This window comes from Condylura cristata, unplaced genomic scaffold (assembly GCF_000260355.1).
Source record: "Condylura cristata isolate star-nosed mole 26May11 unplaced genomic scaffold, ConCri1.0 scaffold00015, whole genome shotgun sequence".
NCBI lineage: Eukaryota > Metazoa > Chordata > Mammalia > Eulipotyphla > Talpidae > Condylura > Condylura cristata.
Window position 1 is genome coordinate 41,119,997 of NW_004567116.1, and position 24,568 is coordinate 41,144,564.

At 56.6% G+C, this 24,568-nt stretch overlaps 1 protein-coding gene across 3 annotated transcripts in view; it reads left to right on the plus strand.

The window, feature by feature from the left end:
• MYO7A (myosin VIIA) overlaps nt 1-24,568 on the plus strand; it is a 59,290-nt gene that overhangs the window by 31,136 nt on the left and 3,586 nt on the right. For 2 of the 3 annotated variants that reach the window (XM_012725708.1, XM_012725709.1), the window contains exons 21-43: nt 1,114-1,320; nt 1,667-1,870; nt 2,072-2,248; nt 2,700-2,789; nt 4,088-4,215; nt 6,488-6,614; nt 7,270-7,389; nt 7,928-8,101; nt 8,849-9,076; nt 10,340-10,510; nt 11,607-11,724; nt 12,400-12,526; nt 13,539-13,708; nt 14,541-14,731; nt 15,500-15,624; nt 16,152-16,309; nt 17,339-17,492; nt 18,583-18,738; nt 19,161-19,266; nt 20,288-20,401; nt 21,322-21,409; nt 21,571-21,677; nt 24,152-24,337. In XM_012725708.1, the coding sequence (XP_012581162.1) occupies nt 1,114-1,320; nt 1,667-1,870; nt 2,072-2,248; nt 2,700-2,789; nt 4,088-4,215; nt 6,488-6,614; nt 7,270-7,389; nt 7,928-8,101; nt 8,849-9,076; nt 10,340-10,510; nt 11,607-11,724; nt 12,400-12,526; nt 13,539-13,708; nt 14,541-14,731; nt 15,500-15,624; nt 16,152-16,309; nt 17,339-17,492; nt 18,583-18,738; nt 19,161-19,266; nt 20,288-20,401; nt 21,322-21,409; nt 21,571-21,677; nt 24,152-24,337 (3,426 nt within the window). Of the gene's footprint in view, nt 1-1,113; nt 1,321-1,666; nt 1,871-2,071; nt 2,249-2,699; nt 2,790-4,087; nt 4,216-6,487; nt 6,615-7,269; nt 7,390-7,927; nt 8,102-8,848; nt 9,077-10,339; nt 10,511-11,606; nt 11,725-12,399; nt 12,527-13,445; nt 13,709-14,540; nt 14,732-15,499; nt 15,625-16,151; nt 16,310-17,338; nt 17,493-18,582; nt 18,739-19,160; nt 19,267-20,287; nt 20,402-21,321; nt 21,410-21,570; nt 21,678-24,151; nt 24,338-24,568 lie in introns of all 3 variants that reach the window. The other variant, XM_012725706.1, reaches the window with a different exon arrangement.

Sequence of the window (24,568 nt, forward strand, 5' to 3'; positions counted from 1 at the left end):
AAGTGTATGTCATGTAGTGTTTGGCCCATCTTTGCTTCCAGGTATTTTACAGATTCCGTTCTTATGTCTAGGTCTTTAATCCACTTTGAGTTGATTTTTGTGTATGGTGTGAGGTAGTGATCTAGTTTCACTTTTTTTGCATGTAGCTTCCCAATTTTCACAGCACCATTTGCTGAACAAACTTTCGTTGTTCCATTGTATCTTCTTTGCTCCTTTGTCAAAGATTAGCTGTCCATAAACCTGTGGGTTTATATCTGGGTTTTGTATTTGAATCCACTGGTCTATATGTCTGTTCTTGTTCCAGTACCATGCAGTTTTGACTGCTGTGCATATTTTTTAAGATTTAACTTTTATTGGGCCTCCCTGGTGGCACAGGGGTTACCTCTCAATCTCTCAAGTTATTACCAGTCACTGCGGCATGAGTTTGCTCCCCAGCCAGGGAGCACTGCTCCCCTCAGCAGTGTATTTCAGTAAATCTGCCTGTTCAGTTCCCCACTCTGTCTCTGGTGAATCCTTTCACCCTGTATACCATTGGCCGACACCCAAGTTCTTATATGAATAAATAAATCAATGCCTGGTGATAGCTTTATAGCATGAGACCTAACCCCTGTGCCACCAGGGCAGTCCCAAAATATTGACGTATTAAAACACACCCGTTTCTTTTCACCATTTGAAACAGTCATGAAACACATGGCTCAGTTTGTATTTCTATATCACAGAAGGGGTCTAGAGCCTCAGCACAGCAGCTGTGGATTTCTGGACTGGTACAGTCCCCTCCAGTTAAGGAGGCATGGTGGGCTTCCTGGAAGAGGTAGTTTCTGGCTCTGCCTTGAAGGAGGCACCTTGAAGAGTTAGTGGCTGTGGCACCACTATCTCAGCTGGGTGGAGGCTTCCTGTGGTTCAGAGCTGGGCACTTGTCTGTTGGGCTGCGAGGACCCTGAGCTGGGCAGGACCCAAGATGGAGAAGCTGGAGGGTCAGGACTTCCCAGCCGGCAGAGGCCGCAGGTGTGGCTGGGACTAAGGCCTAGCCGCCACGGGGGCTCTCGACTTGCTATGTGAGGCTGCGGCACTGGGTGCAGACAGCATGTCCTCTGTGTCCCCCCAACCTCCCAGGAGCGCCTGGCCCAACTGGCTCGAGAGGATGCAGAGCGGGAGCTGAAGGAGAAGGAGGAGGCTCGGCGGAAGAAGGAGCTGCTGGAGCAGATGGAGAGGGCCCGCCGTGAGCCCATCAATCACTCGGATATGGTGGACAAGATGTTTGGCTTCCTGGGAACTTCCGGTGCCCCAGGCCAGGAGGGCCAGGCACCTCGTGGCTTCGAGGTACCAGGCTGGGGACAGGGCTCCAGAGTTCTAGTGAGTGGCGATCCCCTAGTGCCTTTCCGCGTCAGTCTGCCGAGTCCCCTCTGAGCAGCCGGGAGGAGCGATGGCCTGCGTCAGGGGCCCAGGCCCTGCCCTGTCACCACCTGCCATGTGACCTTGCTGTCCGTCTCCAGGGCCACTCGGGAATTTTTATTCACTTATGGAGGAGACCTGCTGTGGCCAGGCTCTGCCTGGTGATGAACAGGATGAGCACAGCCCTGCCCACTTGGAGGAAGAACTGGACAGGCTGGGGGACGAAGCCAGTCCTGAGTCTGTCCCCATGGCAGGGAATCCCCTGTCTCCTCAGGACCTGGAGCGTGGGCGGAGGGAGATGGTGGAGGAGGACCTGGACGCAGCCCTGCCGCTGCCCGACGAGGAGGAGGAGGACCTCTCCGAGTATAAATTCGCCAAGTTTGGTGCCACCTACTTCCAGGGCACAACCACGCACACCTACACCCGGAGGCCCCTCAAGCAACCACTGCTGTACCATGACGATGAGGGGGACCAGCTGGTGAGGGTGGGGGCTGTGCAGGTGGGCACCAGGGCTGACTTCCTTCTGCAGCCCGGTGGCGGATTCCCTTATCACGCTCAGCTCAGTGTCCCTTCTGTGGGGTTCCCAGGCTGCCCCCCAGCCCCCAGGTTATTTGATAGCTTTATAGCACCCTGTGCTCTCGCTCATGCCTGCACATATCACTGCTCTGCCTGCCCCCAGGCGGCCCTGGCAGTCTGGATCACCATCCTCCGGTTTATGGGGGATCTCCCTGAGCCCAAGTACCACACGGCCATGAGTGACGGCAGCGAGAAGATCCCTGTGATGACCAAGATTTATGAGACACTGGGCAAGAAGACGTACAAGAGGGAGCTGCAGGCCCTGCAGGGCGAGGGCGAGGTGAGGCCAGCGTGCCCTCTGGTTGATGCCCCTGCCCAGGCCAGTGGGCAGGGTGTCCCGGCTTCCCTGACCTCAGGATCTTCAGCAGAAGGGGCACCCTAAAACATGTATCTGCATCACTTTCCTGATTCCCCACCCTCCTCTGTCTACTGGTGGGACAGTAAATGTGCTGACGTTCCTCCGCAGGCCATGTGGCTGCCTTGGCATCAGTCAGCAACACACTGCCTCGGTGGGAGGCCTGGCAGGTTGTTACTGTGTTTTCCTGGGTCTCCAGTTTCCCATCTGTCCCCTGCTGGTGGGAGAGTTGGGGGAGCAGAGCTGGCGGTGGCATGTGGGGTTCACCTGATGCATACTGGTGTGGTGGGGGGACAACCCTCCAGATACAGAACTGGGATCAGTGTTTCGCTGCTACCTACAGCCCTGAGGCTTCCTGACCCCATTGGTCCTGCAGGCCCAGCTCTCTGAAGGGCAGAAGAAGAGCAGCGTGCGGCACAAGCTGGTGCACTTGACCCTGAAGAAGAAGTCCAAGCTGACAGAGGAGGTGAGGGCCCCGGGCTGGGCAAGGCTGAGCTCAGCATCATGGGGGTGCCTGTCCCCAGGGCCCCCAGCTCGCCAGCGACTGTCCAGCACGGGCAGTGATGGAACAGAGGAGTGTGAGGAAGGGGCCGATGAGCTTAGGCTTGGTCTGGGCCAGAAAGGGCTTCCCAGAGGAGGGGCCCCAAGAGCTGGGAGGGCTGGACGGCAGATGGGGAAGGGAGGGCATGTCTTGCCAGGTGATTGACAATTGGCATTTGATCCAGGGACATTTCAGAGGCTGAGAACTGTTTGGTTTATGAGAATGCCCCTGGGGCATTAACGGTATTAATTCATTTGAATTCACTCACTGAGGTCTCTCTTCTGTTCTGAGTGCTGACCTTGCCCTGTGCTTCGGGACTGTCCAGGCTGGGGAGGCAAGGACATGGTAACTGGGTCACTTACCAGGCAGGATGGCTGGCTCCCCCATGACCGCACATTTGCACACACCTATCCCACTGCCTAAAATTCCTCCTTCCCCTTCTCTGTCTGGGTGTCCCTGCCTCCTGGACGCTTCCTCAGACCCCTCTCCACATGGGCTCCTCCTCTGACTTCCACCGCCTGCTCTGTCTCTGCTCTTGTCCTGTTCCCCATCCCAGGCTCAGGTCCAGGCTTAACGCCACATGTTCCCAGATTTGAATTCTAGCTCTGTCTGCCATTTGGAATCCAAGGACCCCAGGGAACACCCCACTTGTGTGTGCCTGGGAAGCTGGTATGATCCCAGTGGGGACCTTCTGTGCCCATCTGTCTGCAGGGGCCTTCTCCTGCCGCTCACCCCTCACTCTGCCTCTCTGGGTAGGACCGGGTTGGTGGGCTGGCCATGCGGGTCCAGAGTGGAGAGACATCTCTAAGAATCCTGGCCTGCGACTGCTCACACAGGGGCCAAAGTTCGTGCCTCTGACTGGTGATGACGACCAAGTAGCTGGAACCAGAGATTACTCTGGGTGTCAGAGTTCCACATGTGGGTCCACCCCACAGAGCCAGGGCATCCACCAGGCGTCAGAGATGCTGGTCCCTGGGGTGGGGATGGGAATGGCAAGGAGGCACATATCTGGAAGTGGGTGGTCCCGGGCCAGTGGTCTCAGCTCTCTGGACCAGTTATTACTCCAATGTCTGTTAGTCACAGGGCAGGGGTATGACTCGGTTGAGAGCCCCACTCTTTTGCCCCTGCCAGGATTCTGCTCTGGGGGAGTGGTGGACTCTGCCACCAGGCACGCCCTTCCCTTCACCCTACCCTGGTAAAGCCTGGGTCTCTCTCTGGCTCAGGTAACCAAGAGGCTGCATGACGGGGAGTCCACAGTGCAGGGCAACAGCATGCTGGAGGATCGGCCCACCTCCAACCTGGAGAAGCTGCACTTCATCATTGGCAATGGCATCCTGCGGCCAGCTCTGCGGTCAGCTTCTGGGAGGCGGGGCCAGTCCGAGGGGCGGGATCAGTCCCTGGGGGCGGGCCAGTCAGGGGGTGGGGCCATTCAGGGGCGGGGCCGGGGCCATTCAGGGGCGGGGCCAGCGCCAGAGGGGCAGCTTCCTGGGGAGGCTGCGAGTATATCCCGGAGTGCGATCCTGGAAGGTTTTGGTGGCTGGGTTGTGACTTTGTCACCTTCACAGGCCTGTACTCAGCTCTAACTAGCTATGTGACCTTGGCAGTGTTACTTCTCTCTCTATAAGCCTCAGTTTCATTGTCTGTAATGGGGGAACAATAATACCCACCTCATAGGCTCTAGGCAGATAAAATTGTGGAAAGTGTGTGACACAGTACCTGAGTAAATGGGAGCTATGGTTATTATCCTCTCCCGTGCATTTTCTGGTTTACCCCCATCCCTGCCAACACCTTCACTGTAGCTGAGCCAGGCCTGTGGTCAAGGTTACTATGCTCAGGATGCCTGGAAATCCTGCAGGAGCCTTCTGCCCCCACCCCGGCCCAGGAGAGGCCCACCTCAGGTTCCTGGGATGTCAGGAAAGACAGAGGACAATTCAGGAATTACCAAAAGCAACTGAGGAATCAATCTAAGTGGCTGACAGAGGGCAAACAGGGCTTTTCTAAGAGCTCTCTCTGCACAGGACAGTGAGGAGAGCTGCTCTCATGGACTCTGTGTTGGCTGGGAGGATGACAGGATCAGTATGGGGATGAGTCCCGTGGGGTCACTAGCCTCCCAGACACCCTGCCTTCCATTCAGACCTCCTTTACTTGTTCCTGAGGCCACATGCTGTCTCAGGAGAGATGGTTATAGCACCCAAGCCCTCTACCACCAGGAATAAGGGCCCACGGTGTGTTTAAAGAGCAACAGTTTGCCTTCCAATGATCTTAATACCAGACTCACTTCTGGAGAGCAGTGTGAGGATCCTCCACGAATCAGAAGGCTTAGGGGCCAGCTCTCTGAGGAACCACAGCTAAACCCTTTTCTCTCGGGTGCCATTCCCCATCCAAAAGTAAACCAATCAGGGGCTCCCAGCTGCAGGTGTTTCCACTAGTTGTGACAGATGGGAACAATAAGAATGCTTCTAAAATAAATCTAATTTTATTTAGATCTTTGGAGGTCTAAATAAAATCTAAGGAGGTAATATCTAAGAGGTCTGAGCAAAGGAGGTTCTAAAGATTTCACCTCTCCAACTTTTTGGACACTAAAATTAGTTTTATGGAAAGATTGTAGTGGAGATGGTGGACAGGGTATGTGTAGCATGTATTTTAAATGTCTGTCTGTATCATTATAAAAAGTTAGTCACCTTCATATTTTATTTAGACCTTGCATTGGTTTGTGAACTCTCACGATTGGGGAGCCCCTGAATTAGATCATTCCCCCTTCCTGCCTGCCCTGCCCTCCTGAGGGAAGAGCAGTAGTGAGTGCCCCCTAGTGGTTATTTCTCGGTGGTGCATCCCACCCTTGGGCCTTAGAAAGAAGTCTTAACACGCAGCTAGTATTTATTTAGGGTTTAGTGTGCTAAATGCTTTATAAGCTTTCGTTCATTTTTATTCACAGCAGCCCTGTAAGGTAGAAACTATCATTTTCCTTTACAATGAATACCCCAAATCCCTATCTTCATTGTCTTAACCTGATTTCCACAGCAATACATGGCCACGTAAACATTACAGAAGTATGTGATCAGAAAGCCACAGCCCCTACTCATTCCATCCCCCAGAGAACTCTCCAGGTGTTTTGGTGTTTCTGTTCTGCCAGTTGCCATGACTATGCACTGGGCTCAGAGAGGTGAACTCAGCTGCCAGCGCCACCCAGCTGATGGTGGGAGACCAGGCAGAGCCTGCGGGCTCATCAGTGCAGTCACCTGTGGCCTCTGAGCCCGCACCAGCCTCTAAGGTTAAATCTTCAATAGAAGAGGGATTGCCATCATGGCAGGTAGCTATGATGAGCCACAGGCAAGTCCACGCAGGGAAGGTGTGCTTCATTAGGCTTTCTGAGGAAATCAGAAAGGGCAGTTTTGCATTAAGTGCCCTGAGAGTTTGAGGCTGTGGTGGTTTCTCATTGGCTGCGAGTGTGGGAGGTGCTGGCTGCTGGATGACTGGCTTCTATCAGGTGTCAGGAGCATAAGGGAGGCAGGTGCCTGACAGCCCCTCCCTCGTAGCTTCCTGACTCCATTTTGGGTCAGGCTTCCTTCACTCACTCTTGCTCCTCTGAGGCCTTCTCCCTCTGCGTTTCCCCGCCTGCCCAGGGATGAGATCTACTGCCAGATCAGCAAGCAGCTCACTCACAATCCCTCCAAGAGCAGCTATGCCCGGGGCTGGATCCTTGTGTCTCTCTGTGTGGGCTGCTTCGCCCCCTCAGAGAAGTTTGTGAAGGTAAGGGAGGCATCTCACCCCAAGGGTGGGAAGGGGACCTGGGCCTGTCCCCCAGCTTTGAGGGAGAGCCAGGGGAAGCAGCTCACAGTGGCTTGGTAATGAGGCCCTGCTTGGTCATCTGCTCTCAGGCCTGAGGGTCCATCTTCCTAGACCCTCCTCTCAGAAACTCACTCACTCCCTTCAGCCCCGTTTTATTCTGACAGAGCATAACCTGGCCCTTCTGTATGATTCTCAAGTAGTCACTTTAGTTCAGGCCCCTTTCTTGACTGCCTTTCGGGGCCAGGTCCTGGGCCCTGGGGACACAGAGGCACAGCAGGACAAAACTGGCTGGTTGGTGCTGTGAAGAGGGAAGGTTCATCCAGTTGGGAGAAGTCAGGGAGTTGGGCCCTGGATGAAAGAAGAGGAGCATTAAGCTAGGCAGCGAGAGACAGTTAAACCCTGGGGCCATGTTGCCAGGCTGAGGCTTGTGGACTTGGTCCGGAAGGCAGTGGGGAGCCATGGCAAGCAGAGGAGAGGGGTGGGTGTGCCTGAGGAGCAGGCCCTGTGTGAGTGTAGGACCGTGGCAGGAGACCAGGTGAGGGTGGTCTCATGGGCCAGGTGAGGGCGGCTGAGAGAAATCAGAATGAGGGACCCTTTACCTGATCTCTATCTGCAGTACCTGCGGAACTTCATCCATGGGGGCCCTCCTGGTTACGCCCCATACTGTGAGGAGCGACTCAGAAGGACCTTCGTCAATGGAACACGGACACAGCCACCTAGCTGGCTGGAGCTACAGGTGCGGCCCTGGGCCTCCAGTTGTGTGTGTGTGTGTGTGTGTGTGTGTGTGTGTGTGTGTGTGTGTTGTGTGTCCAGTAGCCCAGAAACATTTTCTGCTTTGAGCTCTTTAAGTGCCCACCCCCAGGTTCTGGAATCCCAGACCTACTGAAAGCATAAAGCCTCCACTAGATGACTGACCCCCATATTGTGGCTTTTTTTGTGAGAGTGACTTGAGCAGGAAGTTCCCTCTGTCTCCATGGCTTCATCTCCAACATGGCAACAGTGACGCTCATATCACGCGTTCTTGTGATGATTACATGAAGTGAGGTCAGAAGCAATGCCTGACCTCTCAGCCCCAACTCTTAAGCTCAGGGGTCCTGGAGGGTCTTTGGGGGGAAGGAGCATGGCAGGGCTCCCAGGGCAACTGTGACCAGGGACAGGCAATGTCCCAATGGGATACTGGGCTCCAGCCACCTTGGGAGCCAGGAGCCCAGAGGGTCTGAGCTGGTGGGTCAGAAGTGGAAGGATTCCCACAAACTCTCTCTGGTCACTTTCAGGCCACCAAGTCCAAGAAACCCATCATGTTGCCAGTGACATTCATGGACGGGACCACCAAGACCCTGCTGACAGACTCCGCCACGACAGCCAAGGAGCTGTGCAACGCGCTGGCTGACAAAATCTCACTCAAGGACCGCTTCGGGTTCTCCCTCTACATTGCCCTGTTTGATAAGGTATTTGGGCCCTCAAGCTCCGCCCACATCTCCATCAGCTCTGGTCCAGTGCTGCCCTCTACTGGCGCAGGCGGCCTTGTGCAGCAACTTGCCTTCTAGGCTTCTCCTGTTAGTAAGCCAGTGAGGACCTGGCTAGCCTGACTCCATAGGATTAGCCTCCTAACCACCTTAAGAAACTTCCAATACAGCCAGCACAATGCAGATTGAACCCCAGACCTACCCAAGCTGAAGCAACCCTCCCTGGTGCTGCAGAGCAAACCTGGCACAGATTGGGAGGGGCATGCCTGCACTTGACTCTGACAGCCAGTTCCGATTTCCAAGCGGGACTGTAACTCCTGATCACATTGCTGTGGTCCTGGTGTGTGCATCTCCTGGGCTTACAGCTGAGCCTGGAGCCTTTGCTGAGCAGCGGGGAGATTTTGCCTCCACACCCAGCAACATCACAAGCCCCAGCAAGCTCCAGGGACAGAACTATGTCATGAGACACAGCCGCCTGGATTTTTCTCACCTGAGATGTCTCCTCTGTTTTCAGTGACCCTTGTCCATGAGGGTTTCCTACCTCTTACGCTAGAAACAGGAACACCCCCATGGCTGCCCACTCGGGGCCTGAGGCTGGGACGCAGGCTGGCCCACCTCTCAGAGCCTCTGTTTTCCACCCCAGTAAGAGCTGGGCAGTCCGTGGCACTCTGCAGCCTGCCCGGCCTGCCTGCTTTCTCCCACTGGGTGACCTCTGCCCTGTGGCCGCAGGTGTCCTCCCTGGGCAGTGGTAGCGACCACGTCATGGATGCCGTCTCCCAGTGTGAGCAGTACGCCAAGGAGCAGGGCGCCCAGGAGCGCAACGCCCCGTGGAGGCTCTTCTTCCGCAAAGAAGTCTTCACGCCCTGGCACAACCCCTCAGAAGATAACGTGGCCACCAACCTCATCTACCAGCAGGTGGTGCGAGGGGTCAAGTTCGGGGAGTACAGGTGTGAGAAGGTGAGGAGCTCCCGGCTGAGCTGGCCCGGCTCTCAGGGCCCGCTGGCCCGGCTCTCAGGGCCCGCTGGCCCGGCTCTCAGGGCCCGCTGGCCCGGCTCTCAGGGCCCGCTGGCCCGGCTCTCAGCCTGCTGCGGGGTTGGGGCTGAGGGTTGCTGCCGCTGGCCCACCATCAGACGGCGTGGAGGTTGGCCTGCCTGAAGCTGGGCGTCGCCAGGCTTCTCCCAGGTCGAACACTGCCTGCAGGGGAGCACTTGCAAGAGCAGCCTGGCCTTGGCCGGTGGGAGCAGCCTAACCACACAGGCCCTGTGCGGGGTACATGGTGGCTGCTTCCATACTCACAGGATTGTGCTGAGGTCCCATAAATGTTCTAAAGGAGGCAGAGGGCCGCTAGTAGGCCAAGTTTGCAAATGCGCATCCTTTGCTCTCCTGAGGACAAGGGTGATCTGGTGGTTTGTATTTGATGGTGGGATGCTGGTTCTCACACCCTTACGATTGTGATGGTCATTATACTGGAGGGTGAGGACGGAGGTGACGGAAATGAAGGGGCTGGTTGAACATGGCGGTGGTGCTGATGGTGGTGGTGACAGTGGTTTTAGCGAAGGTGGTGACATTGTTGGCAGCGGTGATGCCACAATGGCATTGGTGAGCTGGTGTGCCAGCAGAACGCATTAGTTCAGCTGTAACAGTTGCTAAAATGGAAACACTTTGAACTTACTGGGAAATGTCTACTGCCTTCAAAGCACCCAAGAGCCTTTCTCTGTTGTCCCTTCTGCAAGGAAAGGCACCGCGCATCCTCCCTAGGCAGAGACCACCCGGGCCTCTGAAGCCTCTGCAGTGTAGCCTATCGGTTGGCCAACACTTTCACCATCCCTGGAGCGTGTGGTGATGTGATGGGGATGCACTGACCTCCTGACGGCCACCAGGGCAAGCCCTTCCCTTCTGTGTCTTGTCACCCTGTCCCTGTCTCCCTAGGCTGAGAACAGAGTGGCTGACCATAACCATAGACTGGCTGATCTCCTGGGTCAGCTCATGTGTCCCTGGGCAGGACCCAGCTCTGTACTAATGCCAAGGGGACTTGAGGGAAGTCAAGGGTGTGACCCTGAGTTTAGGGGCCCCTAAACTCCACCAAGTACACAGGATTCCGGGTGAACCCATGAGAACACAGTTTTCCAAAGGCCTGGTTACCGGAAGCAGGGGCCTGGGGGCTTCAGCGTCCTGGAAGGCCTCCTAGACAGTGTGCCTGAGGCCTCCTTCCCCACCCAGGAGGATGACCTGGCTGAGCTGGCCTCTCAGCAGTACTTTGTGGATTACGGCTCCGAGATGATCCTGGAGCGCCTTCTGAGCCTCGTGCCTACCTACATCCCTGACCGAGAGATCACACCCTTGAAGACATTGGAAAAGTGGGCCCAGCTGGCCATTGCGGCCCACAAGAAGGTAGGCGGGTTGAGAGAGGGTGACCAGGTGACCAGGCAGAGAAGCAAGGACCCAGGAAATCAAGGGGTCACAACTCCCACCTGACACCTGCCAAGGGAACATGGTGTCTCCTAGACCCCTGCCCCCACGCCTTCCTCCATCATGGACCTCTAGATGTTGACTTGCCTCCCGCCGTGTCTACTGGGCTGGTGCCAGTGACACAGTCTCAGGAGGAGAACCAGGGCCCAGGGTGTCGGCCGTAGGGGGCAGCGCCTCCGCTCAGCACACTGGAGGAGCTTCTAGGAAGTGTAGCCTCACTTCGCCCTAAAAGAACCCTGGCCCATGCTCCTTCCCGGCCATAACTAACCCTGGGGAGTTCCCTTTAAACTAAGGGGTCTGCCCCCGGAGGAGGAAGACGCTGGCTGTGTGAGGAGACCCCCAGGCTCTGACCTGCAGCCCTGGTGCCAAAGAGCACGATCAGCTTTGTGAGTTGCCGCAGGCGCCGTAGAGTGGCAAACTCTTATCCCAAATGTGTGTGGCCTCTTCCTGCTCAGAGAGCCCCATGCGCCTCCCCACTCAGCTTTTCACCTCCTCCGGAGAGCTGCCCACGAGCCTCCACGCCCACCTCCATCACGCCCTCTGCTTCCAGGCCGGGTGACGGAGGCGCTCCCAGGCCCTCGCGCCCCTCCAGAAACAGCTGTGACAGTCCGAACTGCCACATTTACCTGTCGGTTTCCAGTGACGGCTCAGCTGGGCGGTGACCTCGCCCACAGTCCCACCTGGCCGACTCCCCTCCCCTTCCCGGTCCCTTTTCCAGGTTGATGTGGCCTGCCCACCCCGTCAGCCACGTGCTGCTCTTCCCTCCGACTGATCCCTGTCTGCTTTTCTGTCACTGCTTAACTGGGAGCTCTGTGGGGCGGGACCCTGGTTTCTCCAGTACGTGCTCACTGCCGTTCCCTGCTAAGAGGGTAGTGAAAGATGGGGTGGCTGTGGGCTGACGGGATGGGGTGAGGCCATGGAGTTCTGGGGCCTGGCCGGGGCGCAGGGATGTTGGATGTTCACAGGAGCTTGCGCGATGTCTTTTGTCCCTTGCCCTTCTCTACCCCCCCTCCCCCAGGGGATCTACACCCAAAGGAGAACTGATGCCCAGAAGGTCAAAGAGGATGTGGTCAATTATGCCCGCTTCAAGTGGCCCTTGCTCTTCTCTAGGTTTTATGAAGCCTTCAAATTCTCAGGTAGCCTCGAGCCTCCCCGCCTTCATGCCCTTCTCCCACACTTCATCATCACCTCATGGCAGTGGGGGCCCAGGGGAAGCCTGGGTCAGACTCCTGGGTCAGGCCTGGGTCAGGGCTGCTGCCTGTGGGCTGACTTGGCCTTTCCAGGTCAGTGGAGAGAGTGGGTCTGGCCTCCTTGTAGTCCGGAGGCCTCTGTGCACACAGTAGGTGTTCAGTACCACAGGGCCTGCACAGTTGCTGTGTACAGAAGAGGGTGGCCCAGAGCATGGGTGTGGTTGTCTCTGCTGGACCAACTCAGTGAGGCAGAGATTGGATGTGGCCATCACAGCCCCACGCTGGCCATTGGCTCAGCTACCACAAGCCTCAATACCAGGCATCTGCTCTGTGCCAGGCCCTGCGCTGGTGCTGGGCTTCCCAGGATCACCAGAAGGAGCCTAGTTCATCCCCTCCCTGCAAGGCGGGGACTTGTAGCTCAAGACAGTGGTAGGGTAGGACTTGGAACAGTTCCCCAATCCAGCGCTCTTCCCACTGACCTTGGCCTTGGGCTTCTAAGGAGGTTGGGACCTCTGAGCCTCAGTGTCCCCATCTGTAAAATGGGTTAGAGGTTATGAGGCCTGCAGGGGATGGATGTGGAAGCAGGGAATCCTCCCTCCGAGTGGCTGATTTCTGCCCCAGGCCCCAGCCTCCCCAAGAACGATGTCATCGTGGCTGTCAACTGGACAGGAGTCTATTTTGTGGATGAGCAGGAGCAGGTGCTTCTGGAGCTGTCCTTTCCCGAGATCATGGCCGTGTCCAGCAGCAGGTTAGTCCATGTGCTCCCAACACCCCACTTCAGTACAGGGCAGGGCTTAAGCCCCCATAGCTTCATAAAGACCAGTAGAAGGCGCAAACCAGGTCCTGATTCAATACTCTCGAGTGGGGAGAGGAAGATGGAGATGCAGACACACAGAGAAGAAGGGGGCCCTGGGCTTTGAGGGGAGTGTTCACCTCACAGAGGACATCACCAAGGTCTAGAGATACGCAGCCTGAATGTTTGTCCACCAGCGCAAGACCCCTCAGGCACCTCCCTCCTAACTTTGTGGAGGGGAAGGTGGGGGATGGAGTTGTGTTGAGATGAGTGTGGGCGGTTAGGACAGTCCAGGCCTGTCCAGTGTGTGCAAGATGAGTTCTGGCCTGGAGTTCAAGGCCTGAATGAGACTTCCCCATCCTCCTCCCTAAAACAGAGAAGCTTACACTTTCCTTCCCTGGAGAGGTGAGCAGTAAATGCAGTCATTCCTGGGGGACCCTTTGTAAACTGATGAGCATAGGCACAGGGAAGAGGCTGGCAGTGGAGCCGGGGTCCTGGCACCACAGGGCCTTCTCAGCAGTGCCTCCCTCCCTCTGAGGTATGTCTCTGGGCTGGGTCCCATGTGGGCCAGGGTTGGGCCATGTCCAGCTCTGACTAGGCACACAGGGTACAGTGGGGACAAGATTGTCCTCACCTTCTTGCAGTTTCAGTGAGGGGAGATGGACATTGAACAAGCCATTTCAAACAGGGACCAGTGCAAGAGGCCAGGACACTAAAGGTGAAGAAGGAATTAGCCAAAGGGGTGAGCTGGGCCACTGCAGGCCTCTCTCAGACTGTGCGCCTGGATAGGGCCATGTCTGACGGAGGCTGAGACGTGTCTGGCCTGGTCTCACGCTGGCTGGGCAACGTCTGAGGTGGCCTTGGTCTCCTTCAGGGAGTGCCGTGTCTTGCTCTCACTCGGCTGCTCTGACGTGGGCTGGGCAGGACTGACCCCGGCTGGGCCCTGTTCTCCGTGTTGGTCCTGCAGGGGAGCAAAACTGGTAGCCCCCAGCTTCACGCTGGCCACCATCAAGGGGGACGAGTACACCTTCACCTCCAGCAACTCCGAGGACATCCGTGACCTGGTGGTCACTTTCCTGGAGGGGCTCCGGAAGAGGTCTAAGTACGTGGTGGCTCTGCAGGACAACCCCAACCCTGGTGAGTGGCTCCCGCAGCTGCCAGGCCCTAGGGTCAGGGTGTCAGGTAGATGACACACCTCGGCATCCCCGGCCCTTCCCCAGACACCTCCAGCTCCAAGTGGACCAAAGACCTCTGTGCGCTGTGGAGAGTCTTCTCTCCCTGTGGTCCTTCCCCTTCCCTCCCCCCCCGATTCTTATCTCCTGCCACTCTGTCCAGGTGAGATCAGGGGTTCTTCCTCAGTGTCTTCCAAATACTCAGTACCTCCAATGGTGACAGCCATAGAAACTGCCCTGACTGAACATTCCCCTGGCCTCCTCTGGGCAGAGCATGGGAGAAGCAGATGGAGGAACGGACCTCAGTTCTTAGTGGGGAGAGGGGGTAGAAGCTGTCAGTGCAGTGATCCGGAAAGCTCAGAGACTGTGGCCCACTGGGCAAGCCCTTGCAGCCTGGGATGCGGGGGTTTGTGGAGACAATGCTTGAGGCAGAGAGAGAACACAGACGTTGGAGAAAGCAGTGTCTGGGGGCTGTGGATGGTTTGGTTTGGCTGGAATCAGGTGAGGTGAGGTGGAAAAAAGTCAGTCAGCAAGGCCAGCTCCCAAGGCAAGTGGGCTTTCTTCTGAGGGCAGGGGGAGCCGCAGGAGGCTCCTGAGCCAGGGAGTGGTCACTCCAACAGCTTTGCCTGTGTGGAGACGTTGGCAAGGGGTTGGTGGCAGGGTGACCAGTGAGCAGACATAAGAAGGACAGGGCCTCAGCCCTTCAGCAGGGAGGGTCAGCTTCTAGATCATCAGCCCAAATAAAGAACTGACCCAGCGCCTCTCCGCCCCACATGGCCCCGGCACCTGTCTCCCAGCGGGTGAGGAGTCGGGCTTCCTCAGCTTTGTCAAAGGAGACCTCATCATCCTGGACCATGACACGGGCGAGCAGGTCATGAACTCCGGCTGGGCCAATGGCATCAATGAGAGGACCAAGCAGCGTGGGGACTTCCCCACCGACTGCGTGTATGTCATGCCCACTGTCACCATGCCACCGAGGGAGATTGTGGTACGTGGTCTGGGGTGGCAAATGGTGGGAGGCTCCCTGAACCCTTCATGTCTTCTTCCCATGTCTGTGAAGTGGAGGGAGGAATTACAACGGATTAGTGGTCTGCAGTTTCAGAGATGATCTGGAGGTCCCGTGGACTGCAGGCTTAAGTCCGGGCAGCTAGCAAGTCCTGTGCTAAGTGGAGAGAATGCTAGAAGCCCTCAGATGAGGCACTTCCCAGGGGCAGGGTGGGAGGGCAGCGGCCTGAGGGGGGCGGCAGCCACCCTGGGAGCACAGAGGGTGTGTCAGCCCTGTGAGAGCACAGAGGGGGTGGACCTGAGGGGGGGCGTCAGCCCTGTGTGAGCACAGAGGGGCAGACCTGGGGGGGGCGTCAGCCCTGTGTGAGCACAGAGGGGCGGACCTGGGGGGGGCATCAGCCCTGTGAGAGCACAGCGGGAGGGGAGGGAGGCCCTGGCTCTGCTGGGCACAGCCCAGGACTCAGCCAGTTTTCCAGGCAGCTCCTGAGCCAGACTCTGGTGAGTCTGGCATTTCTGGCACTGATTTGTCCTGCTGCCTTGTCCCAGCTTTCTGACAGACTCATGCAGACACAAGGTACAGAGACAACAGTGATTTCCAAGACTTCAAGAAAGGTGCCCCTGGGGTTCAGGAGGGGCACAGGGTCCACCTCCATGAGGTGTCCTCCAACCTCAGTCCAACTCTGGGCTTTGCCGTGTGGTCCCAGGGACCCTCGGTGGACAGCTGACCTTAGGCCCGTCTCTGGACCCCTAGGCCCTGGTTACCATGACCCCAGACCAGAGGCAGGATGTTATCCGGCTCATGCAGCTGCGAACAGCAGAGCCTGAGGTGCGCGCCAAGCCCTACACGCTGGAGGAATTTTCCTACGACTACTTCAGGTGACAGGGAAGGGGCCACCCAGGATGGTGTGCCGCAGGCTTCTGCTAATCTCTGGCAGATGCATGGGGTTGCTTTGAGTGCCCACCCCTGAGCAGGCCTGGGGCGGAGAGTGCCAGGGAGGGGGAGTCTGTCCACTGAGATGACCACTCTCAGGTTGTGCCATCTTATCCTGACCTCATTAGGAGCTGCTGACTGCTAACGCAGGTGTGTGGCAGGCAGATGTGATGCTGGGGTGGGGGACAGAGACTTGGGGAGGAGATGGCTTTAAGCTCCATGGTGCAGGGGTGGCCAGGGTGAGGAAGCCAAGAGGCAGCCCTTGCCAGACCACAGCAGGGAGGGTGGGGCCTGCCCTGGGAGCAGGACTGGCTGTGGCAATATCTCTGTATGCCCAGGGAGGCTGGTGACTCCTGCCATGGCACAGCAGGAAAAGCAAGGCCTGTTCGCTCCCCTCAGCCTCTCTGCGTGCTAGATGGGCTGTGAATGGGCTCTCCTGGACTTCATGCTCACTGTTTCTTTTCCCTGTCAGGCCCCCACCCAAGCACACACTGAGCCGGGTGATGGTGTCCAAAGCCCGAGGCAAAGACCGGCTGTGGAGCCACACACGGGAGCCTCTCAAACAGGCACTGCTGAAGAAGATTCTGGGCAGTGAGGAGCTGTCCCAGGAGGCCTGCATGGCCTTCATCGATATCCACACCCACCAGAGTGGGGGACTGGAGCGTCAGGGCAAGAGCCTTAGGGTGGGGGACACAGGGAGGGTGGACTGACTCCTCTGAGGGGCAGGTAAGGGGGGCTGAGCTGTGTTCAGTGGTGAAGGATAAGTCAGCCCATCCACGTGCTTGGCTGCCTCAGCTATTATCAACTCTGACCCTGTCACTGGGTTGATAGATGTGGGTTGTGCTATGTGCTGGATCTTGTGTGATGACACAGCAGTGAGCAGACCCAGTTCCTGCCCTCAGGGTGCTCACAGTTGAGAGGGGAGACATGCTGACTGGGGCTGGTGCTGTGATGGGCAGGACAGCACAGTGCCCTGGTTTGACCATGGAGAATACAGGGAGAGCTTCCTGGAAGAAGTAGCAGCTTACCAACCTGATCTTTGAGGGTGCCCTAAAAACTGAGCCCCTCCAGGATGAAGTGTTCTTGCAGATCCTGAAGCCATAACCACTTCATACCTGAAGGCTGAGTAGGCCTTTGTTAGACCAAGGGGAGTGTTCCAGAGGGTGCCGCACATGCAAATGTCCTGTGGGGACAGAGCAGGGCTATTTCAGGGCCATAAAATAACCCAGCACATGTGAAAGGCAGAGTTTAAGAAGGGAATTCGAAGACATGGGCTGTTTCAAGTAGGTTAGGAAGCTTGGACTGTGTCCCACAGACCCAGGAAGCTACTAGACACAGGTGGCTTGGTCAGGTTTATTTTGGAGGTCCACCCTAGAAGCTATGAGGTCTTTGTATATGGAGTTGGAAAGCCTGAGGTAAGGCCTGGCTGTGGGTGGCACCATAGGGGAGAGCTGTTCAAGTGGGCATTGCTGACATGGCTTGTGAGGAGGCAGCTAGGGGAGCGGGAAGAAAAGGTGGGCAGTAGGTGTGGTGAGAGGATGTGGAGCAGCCTGAGGCCCAGGCCACACAGCTGGGGGAGGCAGGCCTTGTTGGGGAGAGCAGCCTTCTGCCTGCTGGTTTCTCTCGCTGGCCACAAGTCTTTCCTTGACAGCCCCCCACCCATGCTCAAGTACATGGGTGACTACCCATCCAAGAGGATGCGCTCCGTCAATGAACTCACTGATCAGATCTTTGAGGGAGCCCTGAAGGCTGAACCCCTCAAGGATGAGGTGTATGTGCAGATCCTAAAGCAGCTGACTGACAACCATATCCGGTGAGTGGGAGTGCAGATAAGGGACAGATTTCTCTCCTAGTGCTCAGGGCTAAAAAGAATCTGTCAGGTGTGTGTGATGACTGGGAGCTGCCTCCCTCCCAAGGCTCAGCTGGCTCCTGCAGGTGTAGTCTGTCCTTACTGAGAGATCTCAAGGCTCTCTCCTGTCCTAGCTCTTCCTCAAGGCCCAAGGAGGTGGTGTCAAGAACCAAGAGGGCGTAGTTGCACCCTCTGAGACTGTTCTCACTCAGGTTTAACAGCCCAGCTTTTCTTCCAGTCCTTTTAGCTTCCTGCCACTTCCTGCCTGAGGCCCTCCCCAGCCAGATCCCTGCAGGTACAGCCTAGAACAAAAGCTCCAACCCTGGCTCTGGTTGCAAACTCTGGTGGGCTGGAGGTGTTAACTTTTGCTTCTCGCTGGGTCAGCTCAAGGGAGGAGTGCTCATCTCAGAGCGTGAGAAGGCCCCTCCCCTCAAACTCAGATTCCCAGGCCTTCCCAGGCCACACTCTGCATCTCTTGTGTAAATCTACCATCAACGCTAGATCATCCTTTCACACTGCCTCCTGTGTACCTACAGTGTCCACAGCCAGGAAAACCTTCTCTTTTTCTGCATGTCAGCCTCTAAAGCCTCGACCCAATATCACCTCCCCCTAGAAGCCCTCCAAACTTCCCTCCTATCAGGCCCAAGGAGCTCAGAGCGGGGGAGTGCCTGAGGTAGCCCAAGGGCTGGTCTAACTGCATGGTGTATCTGTCTAAAAAACAGATGAGTTGCAGAGCTTCTGCCAGAATATAAATCACACACAATGTCCTTCATAGGAAAGTCTTACTATTAAAAGAAATATCCTTCACTGAGCCAGTGAGATAACTGATTTTCATCCCGGCACAAGCACCTTATCTCCACACAGACTGGTAACTGGCTGATGTGGCCCTAATGGGATCCGCTGTCAGAGGTGGTCAGGAGAAGGGCGGGGATCAGGGCAGGCCTGTGAGGACATGAAACCTGTGCAGCTCAGGGGCCAGTCACAGGGGTGAGGGGGCTGGTGGGTCCTTGTGCGAGGCCCACGAGCCCCGGCTAGACACCAGCGCCTCCCGCAGGTACAGTGAAGAGCGGGGCTGGGAGCTGCTGTGGCTGTGCACGGGCCTCTTCCCGCCCAGCAACATTCTCCTGCCCCACGTGCAGCGCTTCCTGCAGTCCCGCAAGCACTGCCCTCTTGCCATTGACTGTCTGCAGCGGCTCCAGAAAGCCCTGAGGTACAGCAGATGATGGGAAGGGGCGCGGGCTTGGGGGCTGGTGCTGCGATCAGCGCATAGCCACGGGGGCCTGTGGGATGACAGTGTGGCCACATAACCATTGGGATCTGTCCTTGGGGTGACACAGCTGGAGAATCCGGATGCTCAAAAGAGCTTGGCTCTGACCTTCAGGCCTGTTGGAGAGTCAAACATCTGGACCACACTTTTACAAAGTCCACTTGCATCCTTCGCTTCATTCTACCCCCTCCACAGCCCTGTGGCGGGTGCTGTTATCCCATTTTAGATGAGGAACTCGGCTCTGAGAGATTAAGTGACTGTCACTGGGTAGGAAGTGGTGGACAGAGATTAGGACTAAGGTCTGCCTCTGTTCCCTCTCCCCATGAATTCACCTACTCCTGGTTTTCCTCCTTTCCCTCTTGCAGAAATGGGTCTCGGAAGTACCCCCCACACCTGGTGGAGGTGGAGGCCATCCAGCACAAAACCACCCAGATTTTCCACAAGGTCTACTTCCCTGATGACACGGACGAGGTGAGGGCTACCAGCCGCTTGGTCCACGAATGCACCCGAAAGGCCAGGCTCCCTCAGGGGGCACAGGCAGCCCTGGGGCTTTATTCCCACACTTGCTCCCATCCTCATGCCCTTCCCTGGCGTCAGGGCTCAGTCATGAGGCCGAGGCTGTAGAATCCTGGGGAGGGGAGAGGGGAGAAGAGGGGTTTTGAGATCCTGGTCCAGCCCCTGCTGTCTTGAGCAGCTCCCTGGAAAAGGCCACTCCTCCTTCTTGCTGGGGAGGCTCGTGGTGAGAAGTGCTTTCTTCCCTGTGTTGGTGCTATCTCCCTGATGCCAGCCTTGTTCCTGGGCACGCCTCTCTGGGTTTGCAGCCCATTTTTCTGCAGACCCCGTCCTTCCTCCACGCCTGGCCTCATTCTGGGTCCCCCTTCCAGAGTCGCTGTTTGTCCTTCCGTCACACCCACTGGCCAAGCTGTCTCCCCATCCCTGCCCTGACTCAGCACAGCATCTCACTCAGACCAACATAAGGCCAATGTCGAAACTCATAGTTTGAAGAGCACCTCAAAAACCTGTCCAGAGACTAGAGCCCCAGAAATTCCATTATAATATTCTAGTCACAAGGACAGGAAATTCCCTGAAATCCTTTCCTGTCTCTTCCAGTGGAAGTTTCCACGGAGTAGTCACCTACATCGTATTCTTCCCTCCATCTAACCCTGCTAAGACTCCATTCCCTCAGCCCCAGCCTGGCCTGCTTCTCCTCGCTCTTCTTCCTCTAGTCTCCCTCCTTCCTCAACCCAGTGGCTTCTGCCATCACTCCTGCTTCGACAGCCAGGCCCAGAGGTCGAGGCCCACTTGGAAGGCTGAAGAGAATGAGATCTGGGGAGACCCAGACTGAGTTGTTTTTTCCTTAAACATGCCCAGCTCCAGGTGCCAGGGAAGCCCCTCTGAGAGCGAGGGTGTCTTGTATCTAGTTGGAGACACTTGCTCTAGTCAGGAGAGGCCCTGCCAGACAGAGCCAAGCAAGCCCCCTCCCTGCACACAGGCCTTCGAGGTGGAGTCCACCACCAAGGCCAAGGACTTCTGCCAGAACATCTCTGCCAGGCTGCTCCTCAAGTCCTCCGAGGGATTCAGCCTCTTTGTCAAAATTGCAGACAAGGTAGGCGGTGGGTCGTTGGTTGTCTGTCTACCTGCTGTGGTCTGTTGGGAAATTTTCTGAGGTCTTAGGAGCTGATGGGGGCAGGAGGGGGAGGGCAAGAGAAAGGAGGGAGGGAAAAGGAGGCGGCGGCGGCGGGTCTCTCCCAGGCGCCTCTGCTTCTCACATCCCTGGAATGACCCCTTAGGTATCGCAGCTACTCCTAAATCTCTCCTCTGAGACACTGCACGACATGGCCTCAGGCCCCTGGGTACCATGTGCTCCCCACCTTGCCCCAACTCACATGAACTTTCCAAATTTGCTCGGACTGATCCCTTAGTTGCCATTCTGAGGCCAACTAACCTTGAAATAACCCTGGAGGGGCGAGTGACTCCCCCACCCAAGCAATCACAAGACCTAGGCTCAGAAAGGTCCCTTTACCTCTCCAAGATGACATGGCAGCTAGGTCTGACTCCAAAGCATGTGCCCTCTGCACGCCACGTTGCCCTTTCCCTCTTCTCTGTCCGTGGGAGTCTTTAAGGTCCAGGTACCCCTCCTGTCAGCACCCATGTCTGACTCCCCACTTCATGCTGGTCCCTGTATCAGAAACTGGGAATGCAGAAATGACTTCAATGAGATCCTGACCCAGGGGCGCTAAGGCCTGTGAGAGGAACAGGACACAGATGCTACAGAAAGTCCAATGATGGGACTGGGCCCTGTTCCTAGCCACTTTGGAGGGCTTGATCGGCTCAGAAGGTCTTTACTGAGCGACTCTCCCTCTGGACAGGAACTGGGTTGTGTGGCAGACACTCAACAGCCACAGTCAGAGCAGAGTGGGCTGACACACCCCTCTGGCTGTAAGTAGGTGTCTTTCAGGAGAAGAGGTCACCAGGAAGGCCTTGGGTGGAAGGTCAGAAAACAGACTAGAATGGGTATGTCCCTAGGTCATCAGTGTCCCCGAGAATGATTTCTTCTTCGACTTTGTTCGGCACCTGACAGACTGGATAAAGAAGGCGCGGCCCGTCAAGGATGGTAACGTGAGGCCAGGCCCTGGGATGCCTCTGAGGCCTGAGCCAGGCAGGTGCTGGCCCAAGGCCACGTGCTAAGGCCCACCTGGGAGGGATCTGAGGCTGGTGCTAGGACCCCGGGGATGATCTGCTGCCTGCCCACCCCCTGCTCTGTCTGTGCCACAGGAATCTTGCCATCGCTCACTTACCAGGTGTTCTTCATGAAGAAGCTGTGGACCACCACAGTGCCAGGGAAGGACCCCATGGCTGACTCCATCTTCCACTATTACCAGGTGAGCACCACTCTGTCCTTGTCGCCCCCGGGTGCCGCCTGCCTGACTGTGCTCTCACTGGGAAAGCAGAGCCTCAGTGCAGTGACTACCGGAGCCCCAGGGAGTGTCCCCACCTCAGGTTCCTTCTCCCTCTTAACCCACAGCCCTCCGGGGCTTGAGAGCTTCTTCTGAGTATCCGATCCCCACCTTTGCAGTCCTTCCCCAGTCAGGGGCTCGCCCCTGAATTCACACAGCTACCGGGTGTAGCCAACCCTCAGTGTCCCCAGCAGACGCGTGGGCCCGCAGGGCGCCCACACGCAGAGCCTCCGGTATGTCTCTGGCACTTGTCAGTCTCCCGGCTAACTGCAGGAAGCAGTGTGCTCTTCCCATTTTACAGAGGGAGAAACAGACTTAAAGAGGCCAAATAGTAGAATTAGCGTCGCAGGGCTGATGGAACGTGGGTTTGGCGATGACGCAGTGGTGGCTGGTGTGGGCACCGTGCACTTTTCCGGGCTAGCTGCTCTGCCATCCTGAGAGACACAAACCAAGCTGCTGGGAAGGCGGGAGGCAGGGCCGGCAGCGGAGGCCCATCTGGCCTGAGGGTGAAGCACTGCGCCCATTCAGACCTGGGGTGTGCCGCTCCTCCGCGCCCCCTCCCACCTGACCCTGGGTTGCCCTTTTGGCAAATGGCGCCATCACTGCCCCAAGGTGGAAACCCAGCAGTCAGCCTGGACGCGTCCCTTCCCTCATCCCTTCCCTCGTCTCCTGTGTCCTGAATCATCCACCTAATGCCTTTACCTGCTGACTAGTTCTGGACTTTGTCTTTCCACCACCGACCAGCTTCAGTCAGGTCACCATCTTTCACCCAGATTTAGTCTTACCTTCCTCCCTAGGTCCCTCACCTGTCTTTGCTCCCCTTCAATCTATTCCCCACAGGGTGGCCATCAAGGTTTACAGAGCCTCTCAGTCGCTTTCCTTTGCTACCAGGTAGAAGCCCAAACCCTGACTTGGCCCTGCATGGGGGTGCACTACCTACCTGCTGCTGTGTGGCACGTCATTGCTTGGCTCCTCCTAACTATAGGTTTTCAGATTCTCAAGTCAGCCATAGGATCTGTGGCATGTTCTCCTTTTGAGGTGTTCTTCTTTTAATTCAATCACCTTATCACCTTCCCTGTCCCACAATTCTATCAGGTAACCAACCCTGTTAATGTTCTCAGCCCAGAGCACAATCCCTTTGAAGATTCTAAGTACGCACTGAGTTGATGTGATGATTGTCTGTCCTTGCCTTGACTATGCGTTCCCTGCGAACAGGGAGGGTGTGTGTTGTTTAAAGGGCCTACTCATAATTATTACTCAGAGAACATTATTGGATTGATGGAAGGGTGAATAAGTGACTGGTGACTCAACAATGGATGGGCAGAAGGATGGCAGGTGAATTTTTTTTAATTTATTTATGCATATAGAACTGGGGTACAGGCCAGAGGTGCAGGGGCGGCTCGAGGCTTCACTGGAGACAGAATGGGGAGCAGAACAGGCAGACTGATGAAGTACACTGCTGAGAGGAGTAGTGGGTGAGAGAGGAGAGGTCTGCTGCACCATGTGGGTCACCCCCGGGGCTGGGGATCAAACTTGCACTGAAGCGGCTGCAGCCAGCTTGCAGTGCTGCGTTCTACCCGTCGGGCTGGCAGGTGAATTAATTTATGAATGGATGTTAGTGAGTGGACAGGTGAAAGAATAGGTGGGTGGAGGGGCTGACAAATGGGGAAGTGGATTGTGGGGGTGGGTAGGTGGATATATGGATGGGGAGGAAGGTGGGTCAGCAGGTGCACAGGGAGATAGGGTGAGTAGACAAAAGGTGCGAGGATAATAACAGACTTACATTCATATATAATTGTGTGATGACAAAAGTCATGTTTCTGATGGACAGTGTCCTTAAGCCAGCCTCAGTTTCCCTGTGCCTCCAACAGTGGCTAAGACAGTCTTAAGGCGCCAGGAGTCTGTGGGAAGCAGCAGTTCATCAGAGGCTTGCACCTAACCTCAGCTGCTCTGGTTCCATGTCTGGAAGCTGAAGGCGGGGAGAGGGTGGTGCTGCAGATGAAACCGCAGCATCTTGGGAACAGGATGGGAGGAGCCGGCCTCAGAGGCTTTTCCCAGGGAAGGTCAGGCCCAGGAGGTTCGGGGGATGGGACAGTCTCAAGATCTCCAGCCGGTCACTCTGAGAACTTCATCTTTGAAACAGGACTGCTCGCCTCACTGGCCTGTTCCGAGGGGAAGTAAGAAAATATCTGCCTCTGGTTATGCTTTCCAACATCACCGCGGAGTCTGTGCAGACATAACTGCTGTTTCTCTCTACTGTCCCTGGAGCGCAGTGTCAGCTGAGACTGGAGAGGCGGCGAAGCCCGAGCGAGGGCTCAGGCGGCAGACTGGTCTCAGGTGGTCGGCTGGAGCCTGTATCTTCCGGATCCCTCACACCGCGACTGCTCTGTCTCTGGCAGGAGTTGCCCAAGTACCTCCGAGGCTACCACAAGTGCACGAGGGAGGAGGTGCTACAGCTGGGGGCGCTGATCTACAGGGTCAAGTTCGAGGAGGACAAGTCCTATTTCCCCAGCATCCCCAAGCTGCTACGAGAGTTGGTGCCCCAGGACCTCATTCGGCAGGTGTCGCCTGACGACTGGAAGCGGGTGAGCCTGGGGATGGGCAGTGGGAACAGGGAGCCCCCCGAGGGTCCCTGGGAACTTCATGGGTCAAAAGGAGAGTTACTAGCCAGCAGCCCAAGGAAATTCCTCGTGCGGCCCCTATGGTGTGGGCCCTCCCAGGCTCCCCTCTGCTTTACTTTTAGCTTTGCACCTAGGATTCAACTGACTACTTGGCACAGGATTCAACTGACTACTTGGCAGTAATTTGCTCTGTCC